General features: G+C 42.0%; 1 protein-coding gene across 1 annotated transcript; it reads right to left on the minus strand.

Annotated features, from left to right (window-relative positions):
* Positions 1-468: 468 nt before the first annotated feature.
* On the minus strand, positions 469-24,315 carry LOC137005665 (uncharacterized). Its single transcript, XM_067366460.1, has 15 exons — positions 24,121-24,315; positions 6,762-10,825; positions 5,653-5,733; positions 5,134-5,526; positions 4,772-4,873; positions 4,392-4,624; positions 4,216-4,268; positions 3,626-3,719; positions 3,420-3,518; positions 2,962-3,079; positions 2,776-2,867; positions 2,627-2,657; positions 1,646-1,882; positions 1,271-1,447; positions 469-674 (listed from the first exon to the last, which is right to left on the minus strand). Exons 2-15 carry the CDS (start codon positions 7,003-7,005, stop codon positions 469-471), a joined length of 2,160 nt encoding a protein of 719 aa, XP_067222561.1. The 5' UTR covers positions 7,006-10,825; positions 24,121-24,315.
* Between the last annotated feature and the right edge of the window lie 289 nt (positions 24,316-24,604).

The raw sequence follows: 24,604 nt of genomic DNA on the forward strand, positions 1-24,604 counted from the left end.
CCCAAAAAGATACATTGATAAAAGCTGTGAACAGTTCAAACCTCAAATAAAACAATACATGCTGGAACCATTAAATGTTTTTGCATGAAAATTATTAAAATTAATTTTCTGCCAATCAACTAATTGTACTGTTGAGAAGTTTCTTTTGCAACAAAATGTCATTTTATAAGCTCTCCATGTGCTGTCAAATGCATTTTTTTTCTCTCAGAATTTATAAGTAAAATGTATAAGTAAAAAGTTGGATGAGAAGAAACAACTCATACCTCAAATCTCTTTAATTAATGCACTTAATTTCCACCACAGACTAGTTCTATAGGCATGCAAGCACACATTTCTATGTATGTGAAAGAAGAGGCAACACTTTTGGTTCCATTTATAAAGGTGATGAAAAGCAGATTTTATTACATTCTTAATATCCAGAGTTAAGGTCATTGTCCAGAACGATGAAAGGTGTCACAGTCTTGTGGATTACAGTCCGTCATCAGACATTTCACAGTCACTGTCGTACTCATCAGCTGAAGCACTGTACAAAAAGTTGATGTTGCCTTCTCCAGACAAAACTTGCAGGTAACAGTCTCTTGCTTGCACCTTCATTTCTCTGACTTTATGTTGCTTTCTGAGGATGATGCTCTGCAGACCTTTCAAACCCTCTTCACTTAGGCCACATGGTGAATCTTAAAAGAGGAACAAAATAACATTAAGCATGCCTTAGAAACTTTATAAACAGACATCATTGTTGTGTATATTTATTAGGGCTGCCCCAAACAGTCAACGAAATGTTAGTCAGTCAGAATAACCATAGTTTTTCCTGCATACAACACAACCAAACAAAGCCACAGGACTTGGTAACAATCAGACAGTCACGAACAGATATTATGGATTACACGGCTGGTCCTCATGTTCACTAGATAGTAAATGTCATGAAGGAAATTCAAAGTTTGAGCATTGCGAGGGCATCAAGGACAAGAAAGCAACATTCTCTACTTTCAGCTACCAGTTGGAGTGAGATTCAGGCCAAGTGTAACGACTTATAGAGCTAAAAGCCACTTATCGTTAAATAAAATGTTTTCATTACTAGGCTACTTACTTCAATGATTAGAGAGGACATGTCCTATATGTAGTTATGGGAATATGTACTTTAGTAGATTTTAGTTAACAGATCACTCTTACTAACTGTATAATAAAAATATTCCGATAGTTGTGATGGAGCGCAGGGAAATCTAAGGTCAGAGCAACCCTAATGTTTATGCCATTTCTTACAAATACATACTTCTCATTGTCTCACTGGCAAACATGCGGGACAGCTCTCTGAGGTTATCAGCACGAGTTGAAAGAGATTTCCAGTGGTGGTCCATCTCTGCCACAAGAATCTTCAGCTCTTCCTCAAGTCTTCTTACTGACATGATGATGTCAAACGCTCTTCTTTTTGTCCTTAGATCGACAGAGTCTGGAATGCATTTATGAGAAAGACTTAAGTCATTTGTATCAAACATCAACCTTTAAAGAATCACAGAAAAAGTCACAGAATGACAATTGAAGCATTGAGGGTTATGTGTCATAATGTATGTATCAGATTTGTCAGAAGCAGTCAACAGACTAGTGTACACACCATTGTGTGGTAGCTGCCATGGCCAAGCTGTCTCACCAGACAGAATGGTTTCCATGCAAAGACTTTCTGTGCTTGGAACCATTCTGTTGTATTTCTCCACAACAGATGTCAGGATCCCCTTCTCCTCCCTGATCTTGCGGCGGATTCTGGCACGACCTTTGTTCCCATCGGTGTCTTTATAGAGACGCTGGGAACGTCTCTTGATACTTGCTACCAGGACCTCAATTCTGCTGGCCAAGCCATCAGCATCATTTGTGGTTGTTACTGTTGCTGCTGAGAAGAAATAGGTAGTTTGCAGTTTAAATTAAAATAAAAGTAACAATTACAATTATTTGTGCACTGTAAAACCAAACAGTGAAATTAATTAAATGAAATGAGTTTGTTTCACTCAAATAATAATGGAAGTTCTATGTATTTATTAGGAAAAAAGTTTTGTGAACTCAAAATTTCATTTTAGTAAGCATAACATAATATGATTTAGTTTAATTGCAGCAGATTTCTAATTCCCAGCATGCTTTGTGTCAGACATTATAAATAAATGTTAAAATTAAGTGTTATTTTGTGTGTTTTTGCAGATTATCATAGGTTATTCTTTAATATTGTTTGATGTTGTGATTTACAGGAGGTTCTGTTATGTTAGTTTTGTAGGGTTATACCACTGTGTTGAAGAGTAGAGCATGTGTTTTGGTTGAGGATTGGCTGCTAAACATTTTAAACCACATGTACTGTATGTTGTTTGATTATATACATATAATGACAGTCTCTTTGATAGTTATATTAGCATGTGTTATTTGCTATCAAACATTTAACCAAGATCTGAAAGTGATATTTATGTAAATGAGCTGTTTGTAATTAACACTATGATGAGTGGGGTGAGGCTGAGAACTGTGGGAGTGAATGGATGTCGGTGATTCTGAACTTTAAAAATGAGTTTACTTAAATGTTTTGAGTATTCTGAACTTGAGGTTTAACAGTAATCATTTCCTCACCGTCTGCCCACTCCTTTACATCACTGACCCAGTCTTCCAATTGGCTCTCTGTGACTGGCCTACAATGACAAGCAATCACAGAACCAAGAAACAAGAACCAAATGTTCAATGCACAGCTTCATACACTGCAAACACACAATACTGACCATCTAAAACAAATTCTACTGATGTCATTACCTTCTGATATCGGCGAGACAGTGAAATTTCCAAATTTCTGAACTTTTGCTGATTCCAGCGCATGGCCATGAGAGTCAGCATGTCTGTGCGTCCTGCAAACACAGAAAATATGATGTTACCATATAATGTATAAAATATGATGTTATTATGTCATTATGTAACTAGAGCAGTATGTGGTCATCTTACCTGCTTTTGACATATGTTTTGTCGTCACTGCAATCCTAGAGAGGAAGGCATTGCACTGTTCCACCTCCTCCCCTAGTGTTAGTCCAGCCCCATCCTGATACGCCCCACTCCATTTCACCTGAGTAAGAAAACATAAATAAACAAAGAACCAGATGTTTGCAGATGTTTGGTTTAAGATAATGTGGTTCTGTCACATAGTAACGTTTTCTTACCTCGCATTTAAAATCATGTGCTTTGGCATGAAATACCGAAAGGAATGGCCTCATGTTCAGGAGGTGCTGGAGCTCTGGGCAGCTTTTTGCAACTCTTTGCAGGTAGGGCCAATATTTGCAGGTCACATCCATACAAAAAAAAGTGACTTGCCTACTGGCCAGCTTTTCTTGAAGGTACAGGGGATAGGCAAAAATTTCACCCCTGTACATATTTAAAGCACAGAGCAGCACTCCGTGCCGACAAACCGCAAGCTCCAATCCCTCTTCGTCTACCTTGCTGGCAGATCTTTGGGAGGTCTCTCTGGCTGCTGACCACTCGCCTCCACAAACACCTCTCCCACCGACCTACAATATGGATAATGGTCAATGAAAACAAGACTCTTCTAAACAAACTCTTCAGTAAGAGGTTACTGTAGTATTGTAGTTTTATTTATCATCATATACACTTTTACATGTTTGGTTGTGCTGTGAATGTGGTCCACAAATCTCGTAACATCTTCATCCTTGGCTATAAAGATGCCTTCAAAGATGGCCTGTTCCTCAGATCTAAAAAAAACAAACAAAAAAACAACAACAAAGGTACAGAACAATTTATGATAACTTCTTAGAGTTGTCATAAGTACCAACTTCAGTACCAGTCTGAAATTTAAAAAATGTAATGCTTTGAGCACTGTTGAGCGGATTCGTAAACACCTCTGATTGGCCATTGTGTTCACACACTCATTGGGTATGTCTGAGAATGGCTTTAATGATCAGCGCTAAAAGCATTAGTCACATTTTTATAATTTTTAATAATTTTTATACGTCAGTACTTTTGACAACTCTATAACTTAAAATTTAAGATTACTTTGTGCATAATAAAGAGCCATGTTTTCTTAATAATATGTAAGAACACTGTGACACACAGTTTGAAGTACCTAGCAGCATTCTTAAAACGGTAGTGCTTGCGGTTTCCATCTACGGAAACGGCGAGCATATTTGGGGTGCATGCAGGGCAGATGAAGGGCTCTTCCTTGCATATACTGTCCACCTCAAATCGTACGGCCTCCCACTCAAAAAACTCTTCTGAAAACTGTCTGCAGAGATCTTGCCAGTCTATTAAAAATAAAGAAACCAACAGCTAATAATATACAACAAATACATTAGCATCAAACAGGTTTTCAGCCCACAATTCAAATACATTAACAATACTGCAGGATTAATAAATTCAATACTCACACGACCAAAGCGAACAGTTCGCTGATCCAGCATTCTTAAAAATGCTTGGCAGGACAGTCCTGGTGCCACCATCTTCATTTCCTCAAATGAGAAAAATATATCGGTAGCATACATTGTGGCAAACTGAAGGGTTGCCGGCCAGTAGTCACTGCCGTTTAGGTCGGCCACTACAGCAGTCCAAGTGGCTTGGCATGCCTCACAAAATAACTCGGGCATGCTTAGATCATATCGTCCTGGAAAAATCAAAAACACATCCACTGTAATGCAATTCTTTGCTGGGTCAATCAGGGTTTGGGTTCTTAATACAATTTATACATTACTTTGTATACTTCATAAGATGCTTCTCAAACAGGACAAAATAAAGTTCTTTACATTCTTACCATTCATTGTGACCACAGCAACAGTCTTTCCTGGACTGACCCTCAATGACTCTGGTGAACAACCACAGATTTTTTCAGGCATTTCCACAGGTACAAGCCGCACTGAAAAAGATCATACAGTACATGTGAATTAACATAATTTGTATTGACTGAGTAATATAAGATTGTAATGGATCAATGTTATTGAAGCACATTGCTGAAAAAGAACACAAGATATGCTCAAAAAGCCGACTGACACAGAGTATCTACATAAATTCAAGATCAAACAAAAAGAGAAAAAAGGGATCATTTAAATAATAAAACTTATGAGCTTAACTATTCTGAAAATGGGATATGTTGTACAAACACAAGCCAAAACTTACCACATTGGGAAAGAGCCTTATCCACCACAACAGTTGTTGGAGGCAATGGCTGGAAGAATCCAGCAGTCATGGCATCTCTATTGTGGAGGACATGTCTGGTGTGCATGCTGATGTCACATTCAGCACAGAAGAAGGGGCGTGGTCGACAGTCACAACACCGGATAACTGCTGGACTGCTCCTACACTGTTGGCAGATGTGTGTTGCCACACTTTCTTTTGCTGCAGCCGTGTTTACCAGACGGGGTCTCTCTGCCCTCCACCTCTCTGAAAAGAGACTCTGACGTATGCTCCAGTTCGAGGATGCCAGAAGAGGATCTCTTGGGGTTCCAAGAGGTGATGCCTCATCACCTGAGGAATCGCTCAGTGAGTGCTGGAGATCTTGTAGAAAACACTCTGTTAAAATAGTATGGAGTTTTTAGAAACAATAGCAAATTTTAAAATACAAACATTTATTTACATTCTAACCCACTGTCAGATATAAATGGAAACAATGAAAATGGTGTACAATGAAGTACAAACCAACAGTCTCTGGAGCAAAGGCCACCTCACAGTTAGTGTCAGGAGCATTGAAGGGAGGATCAATGTTCTGAATGTGATCAGCTGTAGAGGATTAAAACAACACAAATCAACATTTACATATATCATTCAAATTTACAACTGAAATTACCAGCCTGAAATGGCACAAGCTCACTGTTTAAAGGGATAGTTCACCCAAAAATTTAAATTCTTTCATCATTTACTCACCCTTAAAGAGTTCCAAACCTGTATTCATTTATTTGTTCTGCTGAACACAAAGGAAGATATTTTGAAGAATGTAACCAAACAGTTGGTGGACCCCACTCACTTCCATAGTATTTATTTCTCCATACTAAGGAAGTCAGCGGTGTCCCACAACTGTTTGGTTACCCATATTCATCAAAATATCTTCTTTTGTGTTCAGCAGAACAAATAAATGAATACAGGTTTGGAACCTGAGGGTGAATAAATGACGACAAAATTTTTAATTCTGGGTGAACTATCCCTTTAACATACAGCTGGAGAGTTTTTTTATTTCCCAAACCCTAATGTGGACAGTCCAATTACTCTCGTTTAGCTGCCTATAAGGTGTCTTATAGATGATAACAGCATATAGGAATGCTTATATAGAAGCAGATTAAAATAAAACAAGCTGGCTGGCCATTGACAACACACTCAGAAGAATGCGTCGTTTCAAACACAGCCTTCCCAAGACCAACACCTTGCAAGCGATTTACTATGATGGTAACCAGGCAGGCACATTTTACTGCATAACCATAATATTGACAAGATTTCCTAAAATGTCATAACAGCCCACAAATAAACATTTTTTTTATGTGCTAATTTTGTAGTTCATACTGCTTTACAAAAATATTTAATAGTAACATAAATGTGCCTCTTTCACTTAATTTTTCACTTTCACTTAAGACTAGTGACATCTTTAATAAATCTACTTTTTATGTAAAAAATCAAATGACTGGTTCTGGTTTGATTGTTTCCCTGACATATCAACTAAACATGTATTCCTTCATTTCCTTAATTCCTTTATTACAATATTAAGTCCCTAAACAATGTGATTTCTCAAAAAATCTTTAATGAAAAACAATACTGACCCTTTTTTGACTGATGCCTGCTTGATCTTGGCCTTGCATAGACAATATTTCCATGCACGTCTCTTTTTCTCCAGTGCACCCTTGGTTGCCTTGGCTCAGGCATCTTTGCTGGTGCTGCTGCCTCCTCCTCTTCTTGCAGCTCACCAAGAAAGTCATCAAGACTTTGGAGCTCATCCTTCAGTTCTTGATGATCAACCAAGTTATCCAAGACCATTAGATTTTCTTGGATTTCTGAATCACTCATGGTTATAGTGATGGGCAGAAAAACAAACAGACAGAAAGACTCACAACAAAGAGATGGACAAATAAAACAGGGGGGGGGGACAAAGAGAGACAGAGAGAGAGAGCTGAAGAGAGTACAGGTGATGGGTACAGGTTAACAAGATGGACGTGGCTCTTAAAAGTGCCTTTGTTATTTATTTGTGTGTGTGTGTGTGTGTATGTGGTGGAGTGTTAGAATAAAGATAATTTTTGCTGGCAAATTTGAGGGACCTAATGATGAAAAAGAAAAAACAAACAGACAAACAAAAAAACAGAATTGAACATTTTACATCAGTATTCTCTTCACCTGTGTTGCCAGATTGGGCTTGAGTGTACGTAAAATTGATTTTATACAGTTGAATAAGCAAAAAGTTAATACTGTTAAATACATTTAACACAAAAATTGTTAATAATGTAAGTTTTTCTCTATTTCGCCAACAAAAATAGTTCCAAACAAAACAGCAGAACTCACTGTAAAAAGTACATGAATCAATTAATAACTTATGACAACATAATTTATTATTACATTAATTATACACATGGTTTTATTTCATAGTGAGAAATTGTGCTGAGACACAATAATGTTGTTGTTATGATTTTGTTTCTACTGTTTATTATAGATAATATTTAGGCGTTTATTGTCAGATTATTTGTGGATTTTAAACAATTACTGGGCTGGAAAACAAACTAATCTGGCAACCCTGTTTTTTACCGGACCATTTATAATGTTGGCTAAAGTGGCAGTCTGAGTATGTAAAATAGGTAAACACATCAGTACTGAAAATCTTGTATTCCCCATGATTGCACCTTCATGATTATATGCGAAAAAAATTAACTTGAATTTAATTAGCTAACTTTGCTAGCCTACTGCACATTTGGTGCAGCAAGTAATTTATATATATATAAAAAAAGTTTTCTATCATTAACCGTCCTAATAAATTGCTGCCTTACACTTCTAAAAGTTCTAAACACAACTTGACCTGATTCTACAGTTTTTAGTGTGTGAATTTAAGAATAGTCTCGATCTCTATTAATTAACTTTTCTACTTACCGAGTGGAAAATCGCAATGGACCTTGGGATCGCGATCGCGCCATACAATGACGTCAGCGTTATTAATTTTGAGGATTTTTAATAAATAAATAAATAAACAAGACATTGATTAATCGAACACAAGCATATATACATATTTATTTATCAATACCAGAGTCCTATAAAAATACATTATCCAGCATGCACCCTAATTAGTCACTTACCCTGTGACCAGAAAACGCTTAAACTTCTTACTACACGCACCGTGGAGCGTTGTTAAACTCACCTCTGAATGCTGTTCTACCTGCAGTTGAGCGTTGTTTTGGTTAAACTCACCTCTGAATGATGCTTTAGCTGCAGTGGAGCGTTGTTAAACTCACCGCTGAATGCTGTCGCACACACGATGACCGTTGTTAAACTCACCGTTGTTCATTTTCTGTGAACGCTCCCCCTTTTTCTCAGAGGGCACTTTAATATCAGACTGCGAGGGATTTCTTAACATTAAAAAACAGTTGGGTGGCCAGATAAAGATGATATGGGGGCCGCCATTTGACCACACTCGGCATAGATCATTTATTGTAGCCTATTCCTATCTATTCTTATTTATTGTAGTCTCGATCCATCCACAGCAGTCAACGGGCTGCGGTGTGTTTACCCAAGACGTCAAATTTCAACGCCGCAGGCTCGGGTTCAGCGTTCCATAGAAGTCTATCGGACTGCCCTGCTCGTTGAAAAATGACGCCAAGGGGGTACCCAGTGCGTTAATATGTGACGCCAAGGGGTCCTGACCAAGCGTCCATATGTGACGAGTTGGGAATGAGAACGTGTTGTCCGACCACATGCTCACAGACACACACAGATCATTGTACCTTATTATCAGTTTAAAATTAAATTTGTGTATGACTAACCGCAACACACACCAGAGAAAAAGGTAACGGTGTTGTAACGACAGAAAAAATAATTTGTTTGATTACTCGTTACTGAAAAAAGTAACGCCATTAGTAACGCTGTTTATTTATAACACTGTTATTCCCATCACTGGTCCTGACACGTGTTGTCTAACTCCAATAGAGCTTATAATGTCTGAAAATGGCAATCCCAGTGCATGTTTTTCATTATCTACATGGATATTAAAATCACCAACAATTACACCTTTATCTGCAGCCAGTACTAACTCCAAAAGAAATCAGCAAATTCTTTGATAAAGTCTGTATGGTGTCCTGATGGCCTGTATACAGTAGCAAGCACAAATGTCAAATGGGACTCATCACTTACACTAGATAGTGTTACATAAAGCAGTGGTTCCCAACCACGTTCCTGGAGGCCCCTCAACAGTGCACATTTTGCAAGTGTCCTTCGTCTCACACACCCATTTCAGGTCTTGAAGTCGCTATAATGAGCTGATGATCTGAATCAGGTGTGTTTAATTGAGGAAACATCTAGGTTACGATCTATAATCATATCATTTACAAAGAGTACTATTGAAGAAAGGGATCGTATATTCAGCAACCCAACTTTATCATTTGTTCATCTGTATTACAGTGCATAAACAATAATTATGAAAGTTGATATTTTTTCAAGCACATTTTACCAATTTCAAACCACATTAATCTTAATAACTACTATTAATTTTGTATTTAATAATTTATAAGTAAAACAAAATAAAAACGCATTATATTCTGGTGTGCATAATTATTAAGTAGTAGGTTTAATTTTACAGGTAAAATGGACCATAAAAAGAGATTCAACTCACACTGAGAAGTCAAAACTTATCAAATGCTCACGAGAAGGACGCAATACTAATGCAATACTAGAAATTGCTAAATTAAGTTGTGACAAATGGACAGCAACAGTGAAACCGTTACAGATCGCTTATCTTTATTCCGCCTGCTCTCTTTCTGCTGGTTGTGTAAAGCTGTGGTGAAATGAGTAATCATTTTTAGTTTATTTAGTAAAGAATTTGTGTTGTTCAAAGTTCAATATCATTGTTTTGACTTCATGAAGATCATCAAACTGAATGAACATCAAACTGACTAGAACAAACTCTTTGACATGTATATATGATGCTGGATACCAAGAGTGAAACTGTTAATAATGTTGACAGACAGTAATCTCATTCATGTGTCAGTCATGTGTGGGGTGAACTATTATTTATTAAAGTCAGTAAAACAAAAAGTTATTTTTTTTTTTAATTCTGTGAGTTTGCAGCTTTCTGTTTAAAGGGTTAGTTCACCCAAAAATGACAATCCTGTCATTAATTACTGTGTCGTTCTACACCCGTAAGACTTTCGTGAATCGTCAGAACACAAATTAAGATATTTTTGTTGAAATCTGATGGCTCAGTGAGGCCTGCATAGGGAGCAATGACAAGGTACTTAAATCATATTTAAATCAGTTCATGTGAGTACAGTGGTTCAATATCAATATTATAAAGAAACAGGAATATTTTTAGTGCACCAAAAAAACAAAAATAACAACTTATATAGTGATGGCCGATTTCAAATCACTGCTTCAGGAGGATTCGGAGCACAATTCATGAATGAATGAATGAAGAATAAACACCAACCTCTTTGTTCTTCAGTATCATGATTTTCAGGGTTCCCACTTTAAGCCAAATTATCCAAATCCAGACTTTCAATGACTGGAACAGACCTTTTAAAATTCCATGATATTCCAGAAATTCCATGACTCGTAGGAACCCTGATGTTTCTTTCTGCAGGTTCTGGATCACTGGATCTCTCTGTCTTCACCTTCCAGATGCTTTCTGGTAGTTCTGACAAAACAAACAAGACATGATGTGATAATAATAAATATGTCAGACCCTACACCAAGTAAGAAGACTAAACACGTGTAAAATAAATAAATAAATAAATAAAATGAATGACACTGATCATGTAAATCTTCAAAACACGCTAGATAACAGATCATCAGGTTTTGTCGAAGCCTCAGCAACACACCTTTTCTTAAATTATTTCTGATGATCAAAACAAACTTAAATTAACTAGAGCTACAACAACTACTTGATGAAATAGATTATGAAAATAATCAACAACCAAACAGATTCAAGATTAATCATGTACAGTAGTGGCCATAGAAAAATAATGGCAGATAAACAAAAACACATAAAAATGGATGCTAAGAAAATAATCTTATGATTTAATCTTTATCAGGTTCACAGATTTCAGGTCAGCACAGACTGGACATTCATGGATATTTATGCACATATAATCATCAATCCATCTCTGTACAGGGGCGGATCTAGAAAATTATTTATAGGGTGGCAAAGGGGTGGCATGAGGTCTATGAGGGGTGACAACACCTAAGTAAGCGCCCATGCATAGATTTTGGAGATTTATGGCCTGACATACACAATTGTGTTCACAAACATTGCATTACCAAAATAAATAACAAGATTTCAATATCCATCATGGCACCAAGTAAAGGCACTATATGAAAAACATCAACAGATTTAAAATGAGTCTGACCTTGTATCACTAAAGGAGATGAGCAGTTTTATTAATATTACACAGGCTACTTCGATGGCATAAATCACATGTTTTAGTGCAAGTTAAAGAACAAAAACAAGTTTTTTGCAAACAATTTTTGAGTTTCTGTTGTTAACAGAGGTGGGAATGTCTGTGTGTGTTCACCCAGAACACCCTATCAACTACAAACTCTAGCAACACCCCAGCAATTGCAGCAAGAGCCTAGCAACCACCCAGAATCTCCTAGCAACCACCTAGCAACCCTTTAGCGATCGCCCAGAACGTCTATATTCTGGCCTAACCAACCAGTTTTTACGTTTTTTTAAACAAGACTTTAAGTTGGCTTTATGACAAGCCAGCATAAATTTGTCTTTCAAACTTTTAATCTAGTTGAAATGAAAAACTATAAACACAATCTTAAAACTATGCACCAGCTTGTACAAACCTCAAACTTCCAGGTCAAAATAAAATGTTTTAGTCAAAAACTTATTCTTGTCTGACAAAATCAAACTTTGGCCTCAGATGACACACAAAACTTAACAAATACACACTACTGCACTGCCCAGTGAACACTAGTGAGATCGTCTCGGTTACAAAGGTAACCCTCGTTCGCTGAAGGAGGGAACGGAGACGTACGTCGGACAGACCGACGAATAGGAATCTCGCTAGAGAGGCCAATCTACTTCGAGTGTAACTAAACGAGCCAATGCACATTGGCATGCAATCATATGCATCAGCTGCTCGCCTCGCAGCGCGGGTATATAATGAGCAGCAGGTGCGTTGCATCTTCAGGTTTTCGCTGAGGAGCCGAACCGGATAGGCGGCAGCATCAGCGGGGTACAGCGACTGTGGCGACGGGACGTACGTCTCCGTTCCCTCCTTCAGGGAACGAGGGTTACCTTTGTAACCGAGACGTTCCCATTCAGTCGGTCACGTTCGACGTACGTCGGACAGACCGACGAATAGGAATCCCTACCAAAGCGCCACAGGAGCTGCCCCCTTCCAGCGCTCTGTTGTAAGCCACCTGAACCCCCTTGCCTGAGGATGGTGGGACAGGGCTAACACAGAGAGAGTCGATCACTGCTGTTCCCCAAAACCCATTCAGTGAGACTATTGGATAACGCTGGGAAAGCGTACCCTTCGCTGGGAAAGGAACGCTGCGGAAGCCACATCCTTCCCCGAAGGAGTTATGTGGAGAAGTACATATGGACTAACCCTATAGGGCTGTGCTACATATGGAAGAGCTGGGGTGACTCCAACCCGATGAAGGGTAGGTTCTCCCAGAGGGAAAGACACGGGCTTCGTTTAGGAGCAACCGTGGAACCAACCATATGGGATCCCCGTAGGGTCACACATATGGAACCCAGCCTAAACCCGGTTCTCAAGGATACAACGGAGTATAGGCCTGGCGCCAGACGCTCCGCCACGTCGGCTGCCGAAGGGATATCGGAGGACTCGACAGGGTCTGCCTTGTAGGGACTCTCTGGAGAAAAGAAGCGCATGTAGCGCAGCAAGCCGACACTAAGCCGGGGCCTCTCCGTGCCTCTGACCTGTGGCGAGAACATGGGAGGAGACCGGCTCGACACGAAGGCTATAGTATCTAGCGAACGTGTTAGGTGTCGCCCAGCCCGCAGCTCTACAAATGTCTGTCAGCGAGGCGCCACGAGCCAGCGCCCAGGAGGATGCGACACCTCTCGTGGAGTGAGCATGCAACCTGAGCGGGCAAGGCACACCCTGAGCTTGGTAAGCCAGGGCGATGGCATCCACTATCCAGTGGGCCATCCCCTGCTTGGAGACAGCCTTTCCCTTCTGCTGGCCTCCATAACAGACAAGAGCTGGTCTGAGGTCCTGAGGCTTTAGGTTCTGTCTATGTACAGTCGCAAAGCGCGGACTGGACAGAGTAAAGCCAGGGCTGGGTCTGCCTCCTCCGAGGGCAGCGCTTGCAGGCTCACCACCTGGTCCCTGAAGGGAGTGGTAGGAACCTTGGGCACATAGCCAGGCCGGGGTCTTAGTACCACGTGGCTATCACCCGGCCCGAACTCCAGGCACGATTCGTCGACCGAAAATGACTGCAGGTCCCCTACCCTCTTGATGGAGGCCAATGCCACCAGCAGCAAAGTCTTCATAGACAGAATCTTTAAGTCTGCTGACAGCAAAGGCTCAAAGGGAGCAATCTGAAGTGCTCTCAGCACCAGAGTGAGGTCCCAAGAGGGTATGGAGAGGGGACGAGAAGGATTTAACCGTCTCGCCCCCTAAGGAACCTGATGACCAGGTCGTGCTGACCAACAGATTTGCCATCTAAGTGGTCGTGGTAAGCGGATATAGCAGCAGTATGGACTTTGAGGGTGGAGGGGGACAGCCTACGCTCCAACCCTACTGCAAGAAGGAAAGCACGACTCTGATCGAGCATCTTCGGGGGTCTTCCCGGCGAGAAGAGCACCACTTGACGAACAGGTTCCACTTTGGAGGCGTAAGCACGTCTCGTAGACAGTGCACGTGCCGAAGTGATGGTGTTAAGTACCTCAGGGGGTAAGTCACCTAGAACCTCCGCATCCCGTCCAAGGGACCAGACATGGAGTTTCCAGAGGTCTGGACGTGGGTGCCAAAGAGTGCCCCGTCTCTGAGAAAGAAGGTCTTTCCTCAGAGGGATGGGCCAGGGAGGGGCTGTCGCGAGGAGTGAGAGTTCTGGGAACCAGGTCCGGTTGGGCCAGTAAGGCGCAACTAACAAGACCTGCTCCTCGTCCTCCCTGACTTTGCACAGGATCTGTGCAAGTAGGCTCACTGGGGGAAACGCATATTTGCGCAGGCCCCGGGGCCAGCTGTGAGCCAGTGCATCTGTCCCGAGTGTCCCCTCGGTCAGAGAGTAAAACAACTGGCAGTGGGAGGTTTCTGGTGAGGCAAACAGGTCTACCTGAGCCTCTCCGAATTCTCTCCAGATCAGCTGAACCACCTGGGGGTGGAGTCGCCACTCTCCTGGCAGCGCAGCTCGTGATAGCTCGTCGGCCACACGGTTGAGCACACCGGAGACATGAATGGCGCGAAGCGACCTCAGATGCTTCCGACTCCACAGGAGGAGATGGCGGGCGAGTTGTGACATGCGACGGGAGCGTAGACCACCTTGACGGTTGATGTACGCAACGGTCGCAGTGTTGTCCATACGGACCAGTACATGCTTGCCCTGAAGCAGGCCTTTGAGGCGGCTCAGAGCAAGGCGTACTGCCAGCAACTCGAGGCAATTGATGTGCCAATGCAGATGGGGTCCCGTCCAAACCCCTGAGACTGCATGCCCGTATTACGTGGCACCCCAGCCGGTGGCAGAAGCATCTGTGAACACCACAGCATGCCGGGACACCTGTTCTAGGGGCACTCCTGCCCGAAGAAACAAGGGGTCCGACCACGGACTGAAGGTTCGGCGGCACTCCTGAGTGATTGGCACCCGGAATGTGCCGCGCTGCCACGCCCATCTCGGGACTCGGCCGTGAAGCCAGTGCTGAAGCGGTCTCATATGAAGCAGACCGAGCGGTGTTACAGCCGCAGCAGCCGCCATATGCCCCAGGAGCCTCTGAAAGAACTTCAGTGGGACCGCTGTCCTGCCATTGAATGTATTCAGGCAGTTCAACACTGACTGAGCACGTTCCTCTGTGAGGCGTGCTATCTGCTCGACCGAATCCAACTCCATACCGAGAAAAGAGATCCTCTGCACCGGGGCGAGTTTGCTCTTTTCCCAGTTGACCTGAAGCCCCAACTGGCTGAGGTGTCTGAGCACCAAATCCCTGTGTTTGCACAACTGATCCCGGGACTGTGCTAGAATGAGCCAGTCGTCGAGATAGTTGAGAATGCGAACACCCTGTTCTCTCATGGGAACAAGGGCTCCCTCCACGACTTTCGTGAAGACGCGGGGAGACAGGGCCAGCCCGAAGGGTAGGACTCTGTACTGATATGCTCGACCTTCGAACGCGAATCTCAGGAATGGCCTGTGTCGCGGAAGAATTGAAACATGGAAGTACGCGTCCTTCAGGTCAATCGCTGCAAACCAATCTCGGGGACGGATGCACTCGAAAATGCGTTTCTGCGTGAGCATTTTGAATGGTAGCTTGTGGAGGCTCCGATTCAAAACTCGCAGGTCCAAGATCGGTCGTAACCCGCCGCTTTTCTTGGGTACAATGAAGTAGGGGCTGTAGAACCCCGACCTCAAATCGGCTGGAGGGACCGGCTCTATCGCGTCCTTCGCCAGTAGGACTGCGATCTCCGCACGCAGGACAGGGGCATCGGCATCTTTCACTGTAGTGAAGAGGACGTCCCTGAACTTGGGGGGGGGGGAAGTCGGGCGAACTGAATCGCAAAGCCGACCCTGATGGTCCGAAGGAGCCAGCGAGACGGACTGGGGAGTGCTAACCCGGCTCGCAGAGACCGTACAAGCAGGACCAAAGGGACCACCGGTGTACCCGCAGCAGGGCAGCGAGGTGGAACACAGGGACGCGGCTCGGGGGGCTCTCTTTGTGAGGCGGCCCGAAGCGGCGTCACAGTGTGCTAGGCAACACTTACCTGGCTCCACGGATGGACAGAGGGAGCAGTCGAGGCTTTGGCTGCCCGCTGCTCGCTGCTGTCCGCTGGCGACAGAAGAGGGGGATGAGAGTGGTGAGGTTTTTCTCCTCCCACTGCTCTCCAAACCCTCTTCAGACCTGGAAATGGAGGAACTGCTCTTTAAAATTTGGGTACCGCTGCCTCTTGGGTCAGTGGCGGAACAGAAACAAACCCAATAAAGGATTTACCACCTGGCCCTCCTCCAGGGGTGGAAGAGCAGCCCCACCCATCTCTGGGTCGCCCGTCTCAGGGGTGATTCTCACCAACCAGTTAAACAGCTGCAGAGACGGGAGGCGTCATCTCCCCGCAATGGATACAGCAGAGCCTGCTGGGCCGGAGTTTCTTGCAGGGGACGACACCCTTGGCGACGAGCAGACTGAGGGGCGGCCCAAGAGGAACTCAATGGTTTGTCATGGGAAGCTCCCCTATCCGCTACTAACTGAGGAGAACCGCTGGGCTCAGTCCTCGACAGTGTCACCGAAAGGCCACCTCGTAAGATGGGAGCATTGAGAAAGCATTTAGCTTGACAACCTCTCACACCTCACAAGGTAAGCCAGGGGGCACTTCTGGACCACGGAGGTGGACATCGTCTGGCTGAGGGCCTGCGCCGTGACTTTGATCACGGTTAGTCAACAAGCGCAGCTCAACCCCAGCACAGAACTACCCTCATGCAAAAAGAGTGCCTTGGCCTCACATGCAGGGTGGGTGTGGTCTGTGTACAGCCACCCCATCCAAGAGGGTAGTGAGAGAGGAAAAACTTATGCAGATTGGCACCTTTGGCATTCCATATTTATGGCACCAATATACCCCCATACTGCCAAGTTTTCCATGCACATCTGGAAGACCCAGGAAAGCATGGCTGTAAACTCTGAATCTGAGTCAGCATAAGCACACACCATTACAGTGGGCAGCGTCACCCTCATTTCCAGAGCATAACAGCACTCTCTCCGATGCTGCAATCGACATCTGTCCCTCAGCTGGAGCTCTGAATGAAATGCTAGGTTCCCCTATGAAAAGGACCAGCAATCCAATCCAGAAACTGCACAGCTTGCAATGCGCTAGAGAGGGAGGGGCCCTAGGGGGTTGGTTCCCCGAAGGAACCCCTCAACCTCATGTCACCCAAGCCATATCAGCAAAGTAGACCTCTTCTGGTGCACCAGAGAGGGCGCTACAATGGAGATTACGCAAGGGAACCGCGCATCTAGAGCGCCGAGCGAGCGCTGGGTTGCCGTGACAACCCGCGCTGCAGCCCGGCAGCTCGACGGCACACGACATGCAGAGGAGCGAGAGGTTTGCTCTCGCTGATCTCCGCGGTCTCCCAGAGTGTCGGGCAGAGCCGCGGCTGTGCTTTTACACACAAGCGGCAGCTGGCCAACAACAGAGGGGACTCAAGCTTCCCGGAGAAAGAAGAGTCACGACCGGCGTGTCGACGTGATCATGTTCTCATATGAAAACATGAACACCCACGAACATCATTTCAGCACGCGCCCAGACATGCGAAACGGTGATCGTGGCCGTCAGTGAGGACAGGAACGATCGCATCCAGAAACACAAGTAGGATGTCGTCTTTAAAAAGACGCGAATCTACTTGTGTAAGCTCTTTCAGGGACTTTACTCTTTTAGAAGTGCTGAAGCACGCAGGGGAACGGCCACCGCAACACAGACAGGGATTGTGTGCAACCTGTCATGTGCTTTCTCTCTCTTTGAAGGCGCTCACTCTTACCAACCGTAAAAACGGCTTTTCAGCGCTCAAAAGCGCACCGTACCGGCCGTGAGAACAGCCTTCTGACGCTGTCAAACAGCTATTTGCTCAAAAACGGCAAACGAAACAGAAAAAGAGAAGACGTCGACCCCGCTGCTGTGCTGTTCGCCCGCACTCGGAAAAAAAGAGAAGTTCAACCAAAAAGCTTGACTCGTCTTCTAGCAGACACTCGCTTGCAGAGAACAGGAACAAACACCGTTCGGCTCCGAAGCGAAAAGCTGAAGATGCAACGCACCTGCTGCTCATTATATACCCGCGCTGCGAGGCGAGCAGCTGATGCATATGATTGCATGCCAATGTGCATTGGCTCATTTAGTTACACTCGAAGTAGATTGGCCTCTCTAGCGAGATTCCTATTCGTCGGTCTGTCCGACGTACGTCGAACGTGACCGACTGAATGGGAACAATTAATGTAACACTGTAACAAAAATACCGCTTACTGGGATTCAGGAATTATTTTGCAGCTCATTGTCTACTACACTATACAAAAATACATTTACAGATGCAGTAAAATACAGCAATGATTTTTTTTTTTCATTTTACTATTGTAAATTGATCTGGCAGTAGATATGTATGAACTTGGTATGCACCACAATACAGTAGGCCTATAACAAATGGACTTCGGTAAAGTTGGTTTTATATTCGCACATTCAGACTTCTGAAAATTTCAGACTTTTTTTCAAGTTTGAGGGTGTACAGCGTGCGACAGTTTACTGTACATAGTTAAATTTCCCTCATCTAAAGTACTGGTACTGTGTAAGTTTAAAACACCTGTAAATTATTCATTCAGCTCTCTCTCAGATTTTGACTGGTGTGTGCCATCAGTTTTGCTACCTAAGGTAAGGTGAACAGATTTCTGAAATGAGAAACCGGGGACATTTCCTATGTGAGGGGTCAAAATACCACCAAAATCTAATTTGTTATTACCTGTTAATTTAAAAAACGGGGACAGTACATTTTTTATTTTTTTTTATTTATTGTTGTGGGTTTCACATTTTACATTAATAAATATTATGATTTAATTTTATTATTAGGATTTTTGGTCTGGTTTTAATAATTCACCAAAATAACTAGCCTGTAGGCCCAACGACAAAAAACTATTATACTATTTTGAAAAATCACATTACAAAATATAATGTGAGATAAATAGCACAAATAATATTTGCAACATTTATTATTTTAATTTTCACGAGCTGTTTATACTGTTTATACCAAGGGGGTCCGGGGGCATGCACCCCCATAAGAAAATTTTGTACATTTTAAGGTTAAATGCATCAATCTGGTGCACTTTGGAAGCTAAAAATTAAGAGCTTCAACCCATGTACAGTATGCAAATTGAACAAAGAAACAACATTGACTTGTACCTGGACATTAAAGAGGGCTCAAACATCTTTTTAGCTGTGATATAAAGTCTACATCGTTTTAGGTGTTTTAGGATGCCAAACAATTATTACAATAAAATAATATAATAATGTTTAAGGCCTATATAATTATTCATATGACAGTAATATCCATATAGGCTATTGTAACAAATACACTGTGTATTTTTTGTATTTTTTATTTATGTTTTTTTTTTTTTTTTTTGGATAGGCTACTTTACACAACGTATAGGGAAATTAAAATACTAGTTTGTAACCAATTTCTGAGATAAATCCTTGAGCTTTAATTTTGATCACCAAATCCCAGCAGGGGCTGGCGCAAAATGCGGCATCGGCATCTCGCAGCGGCACTTCCGGCGGCATCTCCAGCGGCCAGGGACTTCTTCGGCAGCTCTCCCTACAGCGGCATCTCCAGCGGCCGTGGCATCGGCATCTCATAGCGGCACTTCCAGCGGCATCTCCAGCGGCCAGTTACTTCTTCGGCAGCTGTCGCTAGAGCGGCATCGGCATCTAGAGCAGCCAGGGACTTTATTCGGCAGCACCTGCCGCTGGCCATTATAATTCAATGTTGTTTTTTGTTTTATTTTAAAAACTACATTTAATCAAAATAACATAATATACCAGAAGACTATCATTTGTAAGCATTTATCACACATTTTGTTAATAACGTTCTGATGCTCCACTACATAAGAGAAAGTAAATCACATGCTTTGATAAAATAAAACTACAATGTTATCCATTGCTTTGAAATGCACATGAATATAAACTGATATTTTGTTAATACAGAAATTAATTTCTGATAGACTATGCTGCACAAAGCTGAAATTGCAGCATCTCGTAGCGGCATTTCAGGTGGCATCTCCAGCAGCCACAGATATTCTTCTAATTTTAAAAGGATACATTGCAACAAAATAGCATTATATATCACAGGAGTGTCATTTGTAAGCATTTATCATTAATTTTGTTATGTAAGCCTTTTCTGGTGCTGCAGTTGCTATCAGAGCACGCTGAAATTACTGCGTGTGTATATGACTTATGGTAGCTATATAATGTAATAACAGTCCTGTGTATATAGCAGCTAGTTTTAAAGTGAAAATATTACACCGAAATTAGTGGCAGGTGCCACAAACAGCGACAGCTGCCAGAGAAAGTCCATGGCTGCAGATGCCGCAATTTCAGCTTTGTCCATTGGAATAGTAAAACAAGAAACAGATTTTTAAAATCTAATGTTTTCCTAATAATAGAAAAATGTCCCTTTTTTTTGGAAACCATCAGTAGAAAGTCTGTAATTTCATATATATTTCTTATTTTTAGATTTTTAATCTTGAAATTGACCTTTTGACCTTTCAATGGCCTCATTGTAACGGGGTGGTAACTGATGTGACGGGGTGGTATGAATGAAGTGTTTCTCTATATGATCTGCTGGTTTTAAACTGTAAAAACTGGGGAGGAGAGACATTCAAATTGAGTAAAAAGTGTGTGAGTGAGTGAATGAGTGAATTAATGAACCAAACATTGTTGCCAAGTCTGCATTTTTCCTGCGAAATTGGGCTAGGCTACTTTTACACTGTTGCCGTGGGTTGTTTTTCATGTCCACGGGTTGAAGCGAGCCCAAATAACATGATATTTAGCCCTTGGAATGTAAATTTTACCAAAGGAAACCTGCCAAAAAAAAAAAAGTTTTACCCCCCCAGAATATGATTTTTATCAGGGGACATTTTGGGATGAAATTTACCACCACCGGGGTGGTAAGTTTAAGCTTGACGGGCCCTGCCTAACATGAAAAAGCAACAAATAAACAATATAAAAAAAATGTGCATAGTTGCCTTCTTTTGGTGGCTATAAGGCTCAAATGATGTCACTTAGGCTTTGTGATGTCATTTAAAGGAACAGAGCATTATTTATAGATAAAACAAGTTAGTGTGACGGGGTGGTAAGTCAAACTGAGGGACGTGCACAAATCATAAAATATTTACCAAAAAAATAAGGTTTATTCTGAATAAATATATTTTGTGTAAACAGGGACACACATATAATCCTGAAAATAGTATATGTTTGAAAAAAATATATAACTTATTTGGTGATATTTTAGATGCAAGTGTCATGTTGGTTAACACGGACATGTGAAATTGGCTATGTAATAATGAAAAATGATTAAAAATAGTATGCTAATCTTCAAAAAAACAAACATTTGATCATATATCATGTTAAAAAGAACACTTGAATTAATAACTTTAAGCTCTGAAAAAAAATTGGCACAGTTTTTGTGCCTTATGCATCTGATCAAACGTTGTGGACCCAAATAGCATCCGTTTTGTAGAATGACTCATATACACACGCAGTAATTTCAGCGTGCTCTGATAGCAACTGCAGCGTCAGAAAAGGCCTACATATTAACAAAAATTAATGATAAATGACAGTCCTGTGATATATAATGCTATTTTGTTGCAATGTAGCCTTTTAAAATTAGAAGAATATCCGTGGCTGCTGGAGATGCCACCTTAAATGCCGCTACGAGATGCCGCAATTTCAGCTTTGTGCAGCATAGTCTATCAGAAATTAATTTCTGTATAAATATCAGTTTATATTCATGTGCATTTCAAAGCATGTGATTTACTTTCTCTTATGTAGTGGAGCATCAGAACGTTATTAACAAAATTTGTGATAAATGCTTACAAATGATAGTCTTCTGGTATATTATGTTATTTTGATTAAATGTAGTTTTTAAAATAAAACAAAAAACAACATTGAATTATATTGGCCAGCGGCAGGTGCTGCCGAATAAAGTCCCTGGCTGCTCTAGATGCCGATGCCGCTCTAGCGACAGCTGCCGAAGAAGTAACTGGCCGCTGGAGATGCCGCCGGAAGTGCCGCTGCGAGATGCCGATGCCGCATTTTGCGCCAGCCCTCTCTCCCAAATCGCCAGCTGGTAGTGGAGCAAATGTGCTCACTAGGCCAATTTCACACTTCCTGGTTTTTGGCTTCCGGAACGATCCACGCAGTGTAAAAGATTTTCCGGTTACAGTGATAGATAACCTCGATCAGAACCAGCTCGGGAATCAAAGTCGTTTTACGAATTAAATGTCATGAAAATGTTTGAACATTCTTGGTGAATTATTGGTGAGACTACAGAGCTCTCATTAAGAGCTAAATTTAATAAATAATTCGAAGTAATGGCGGTTAAACTGGTTATATTCTCTGTGTCTGTTTGGCGCGGCTGTGCATTATCGCGATCTATGTGCTGTAAAGACAGTGCCTGCGTCTCAATGTGCGCATACTATAGTAGTCTATGTGACATTAGTAATATTCAGTGCTATTTAGGGTGGATAGTATGCACATTGGGATGTATAGAGTATTTTTATCGACGTGCTGGGGAAATGATTGGCAGCTCCCTTATCACGCAAGCCTGGTCCTCTGATTCATGAAACAGGACCACTCGCACCCTGATATTTCTGGATATAAACACTTCAGTCATCTGTCACTCATATTTTCCTGTCGTCATCATCATAAAGTGTGTATTATGCACAGTATTATTGTGCTGTTGCAACATTAATGCAAAGACTAATAGATGTGTACAGTGTAGTGTTGGAAATTAATTATGTCTTAGTTTAATCATTTTAATAGATCAGGAACATGCTTGAATGTGGGATGTGATGCCATATGAGATTAACATGCTATATATTTTTAAAACGTATTAAACTCACGACAATATGTATCTCACGACTTTATATCCCCCATTATATATTGGGAGTTATTTTATTTTATTTAATGAATAAATTATATAAATAATGTTCGTCGTACGTGATACGATCGGGGAAATTGCTGAATGAGTGGCTGCGTAGCCTTTACTTATGACAGCTGGTGCTATAAATCCACCTGCCGGTAAATTCGAGCAATGGTTTGAGTGGCCATATGAGCTACAAACAAGTAGAAAATAATTTCTTTGTAAATTATACAAAAGCAACTTGGAAAACAGACAAAACAGAAAAGGTAAGAAGCGATATTTGAGAAAAGAGCATATCAATCTAATAGCCGTAGACGCATAGCGGAACTAACTTTACCCTGCGTCACGTGATTTCCGATTCTTGTGAAAAAGACCTCTTCTCTTTAAAACACGCAGCACAAACAGACTGTATACTTAATCACTGTATTTTGTATGTTTTATAAAGGCACAAAGCCATATCACGGTTTCGATTTTAGTTCGTTGGCAAAATCCAACGTAGAGACCATTTATGTTTTAAATTTTCGGTTCATTATGAAACGCCGGCGGCACAGGGTCATTAATGGGAAACACTGAATGAATGTTTAGCTGACAAATGTGTTAAACTGTCATATCAGGTGTTATATCATAACAAAAACCCTTCAACCGGACCGAACGAGTCTCGAGGCCTGCTGCTGCTCTGAGCGAGTGACAGGAGGCGTGGCTCTGTACAACTGCGATGTACGTGCCGGTGTATGGATACTGTAGAAAAGCGGCATTGAACTGTTTAACATATTTTAATAGAGATATGTTTAGAAAAATATATACTGTATATTTTAACAGCACTATTAAGAAACCTCTATGCTGTATGCTGGCCAGACTTTTTTGCAATGTATTTGCGGATTATTTTGAAAAAAATATAAAACGGGGACATTTCCAGGGACAACTCCAGTCGGGGACGGAGCACCAAAAACCGGGACTGTACCCGGAAAACGGGGACGTCTGGTCACCCTAACCTAATGTTGTCATTGTTAAACGTTTTGAGAAATGTGTCTTTGCTTTGAGAACTGAACGAATGGTTTGGGAAACTGGGCCAACTGAATCACTTATAATGTGTTAGCATTAGAGAGAAAAGCTAAAATACATTTAGATTCTTACCTAACCGACGCGACTGCGCGCGAGATGCGCCCGAGCGCGGAAATTGAAGTATACCCGGGGCTTTAGGCTTTAATGAAGTCAGGATTGTATTTGCGGCAAAATCTTGACTTTTGGGGCGGGTTGGCACAACTTTGGTCTCCCCTTTTCCGCTTTAAATATTTCTCCATAACTTTTGCTACAGGCTACGGTTGACTGTGTCTTCTTCTGCTTATTAGCGCTTGTTAAACAACTAACTGAGGCATTACTGCCACTAGTGGTGGGATGGTGTATTGTAACTGTCTCATGGATAACAGTGGTCATTCTGGTGTCTTCAATTGATAACTTGTCTGGTCCCGCGGCCCTCGCGGCCCACAGGTGAAAAATGTAACTTTTTTGCGGCCCTCCAGGTGGCGCTTGGGCCGCGGCCCTATGGTTAAGAATAGGTGGACTAGAGCATCCACGTTCTATATTTAAATCCTTTCACTTAGCCCAGTAGTAATATATA

Source organism: Chanodichthys erythropterus, chromosome 3 (assembly GCF_024489055.1).
Source record: "Chanodichthys erythropterus isolate Z2021 chromosome 3, ASM2448905v1, whole genome shotgun sequence".
NCBI lineage: Eukaryota > Metazoa > Chordata > Actinopteri > Cypriniformes > Xenocyprididae > Chanodichthys > Chanodichthys erythropterus.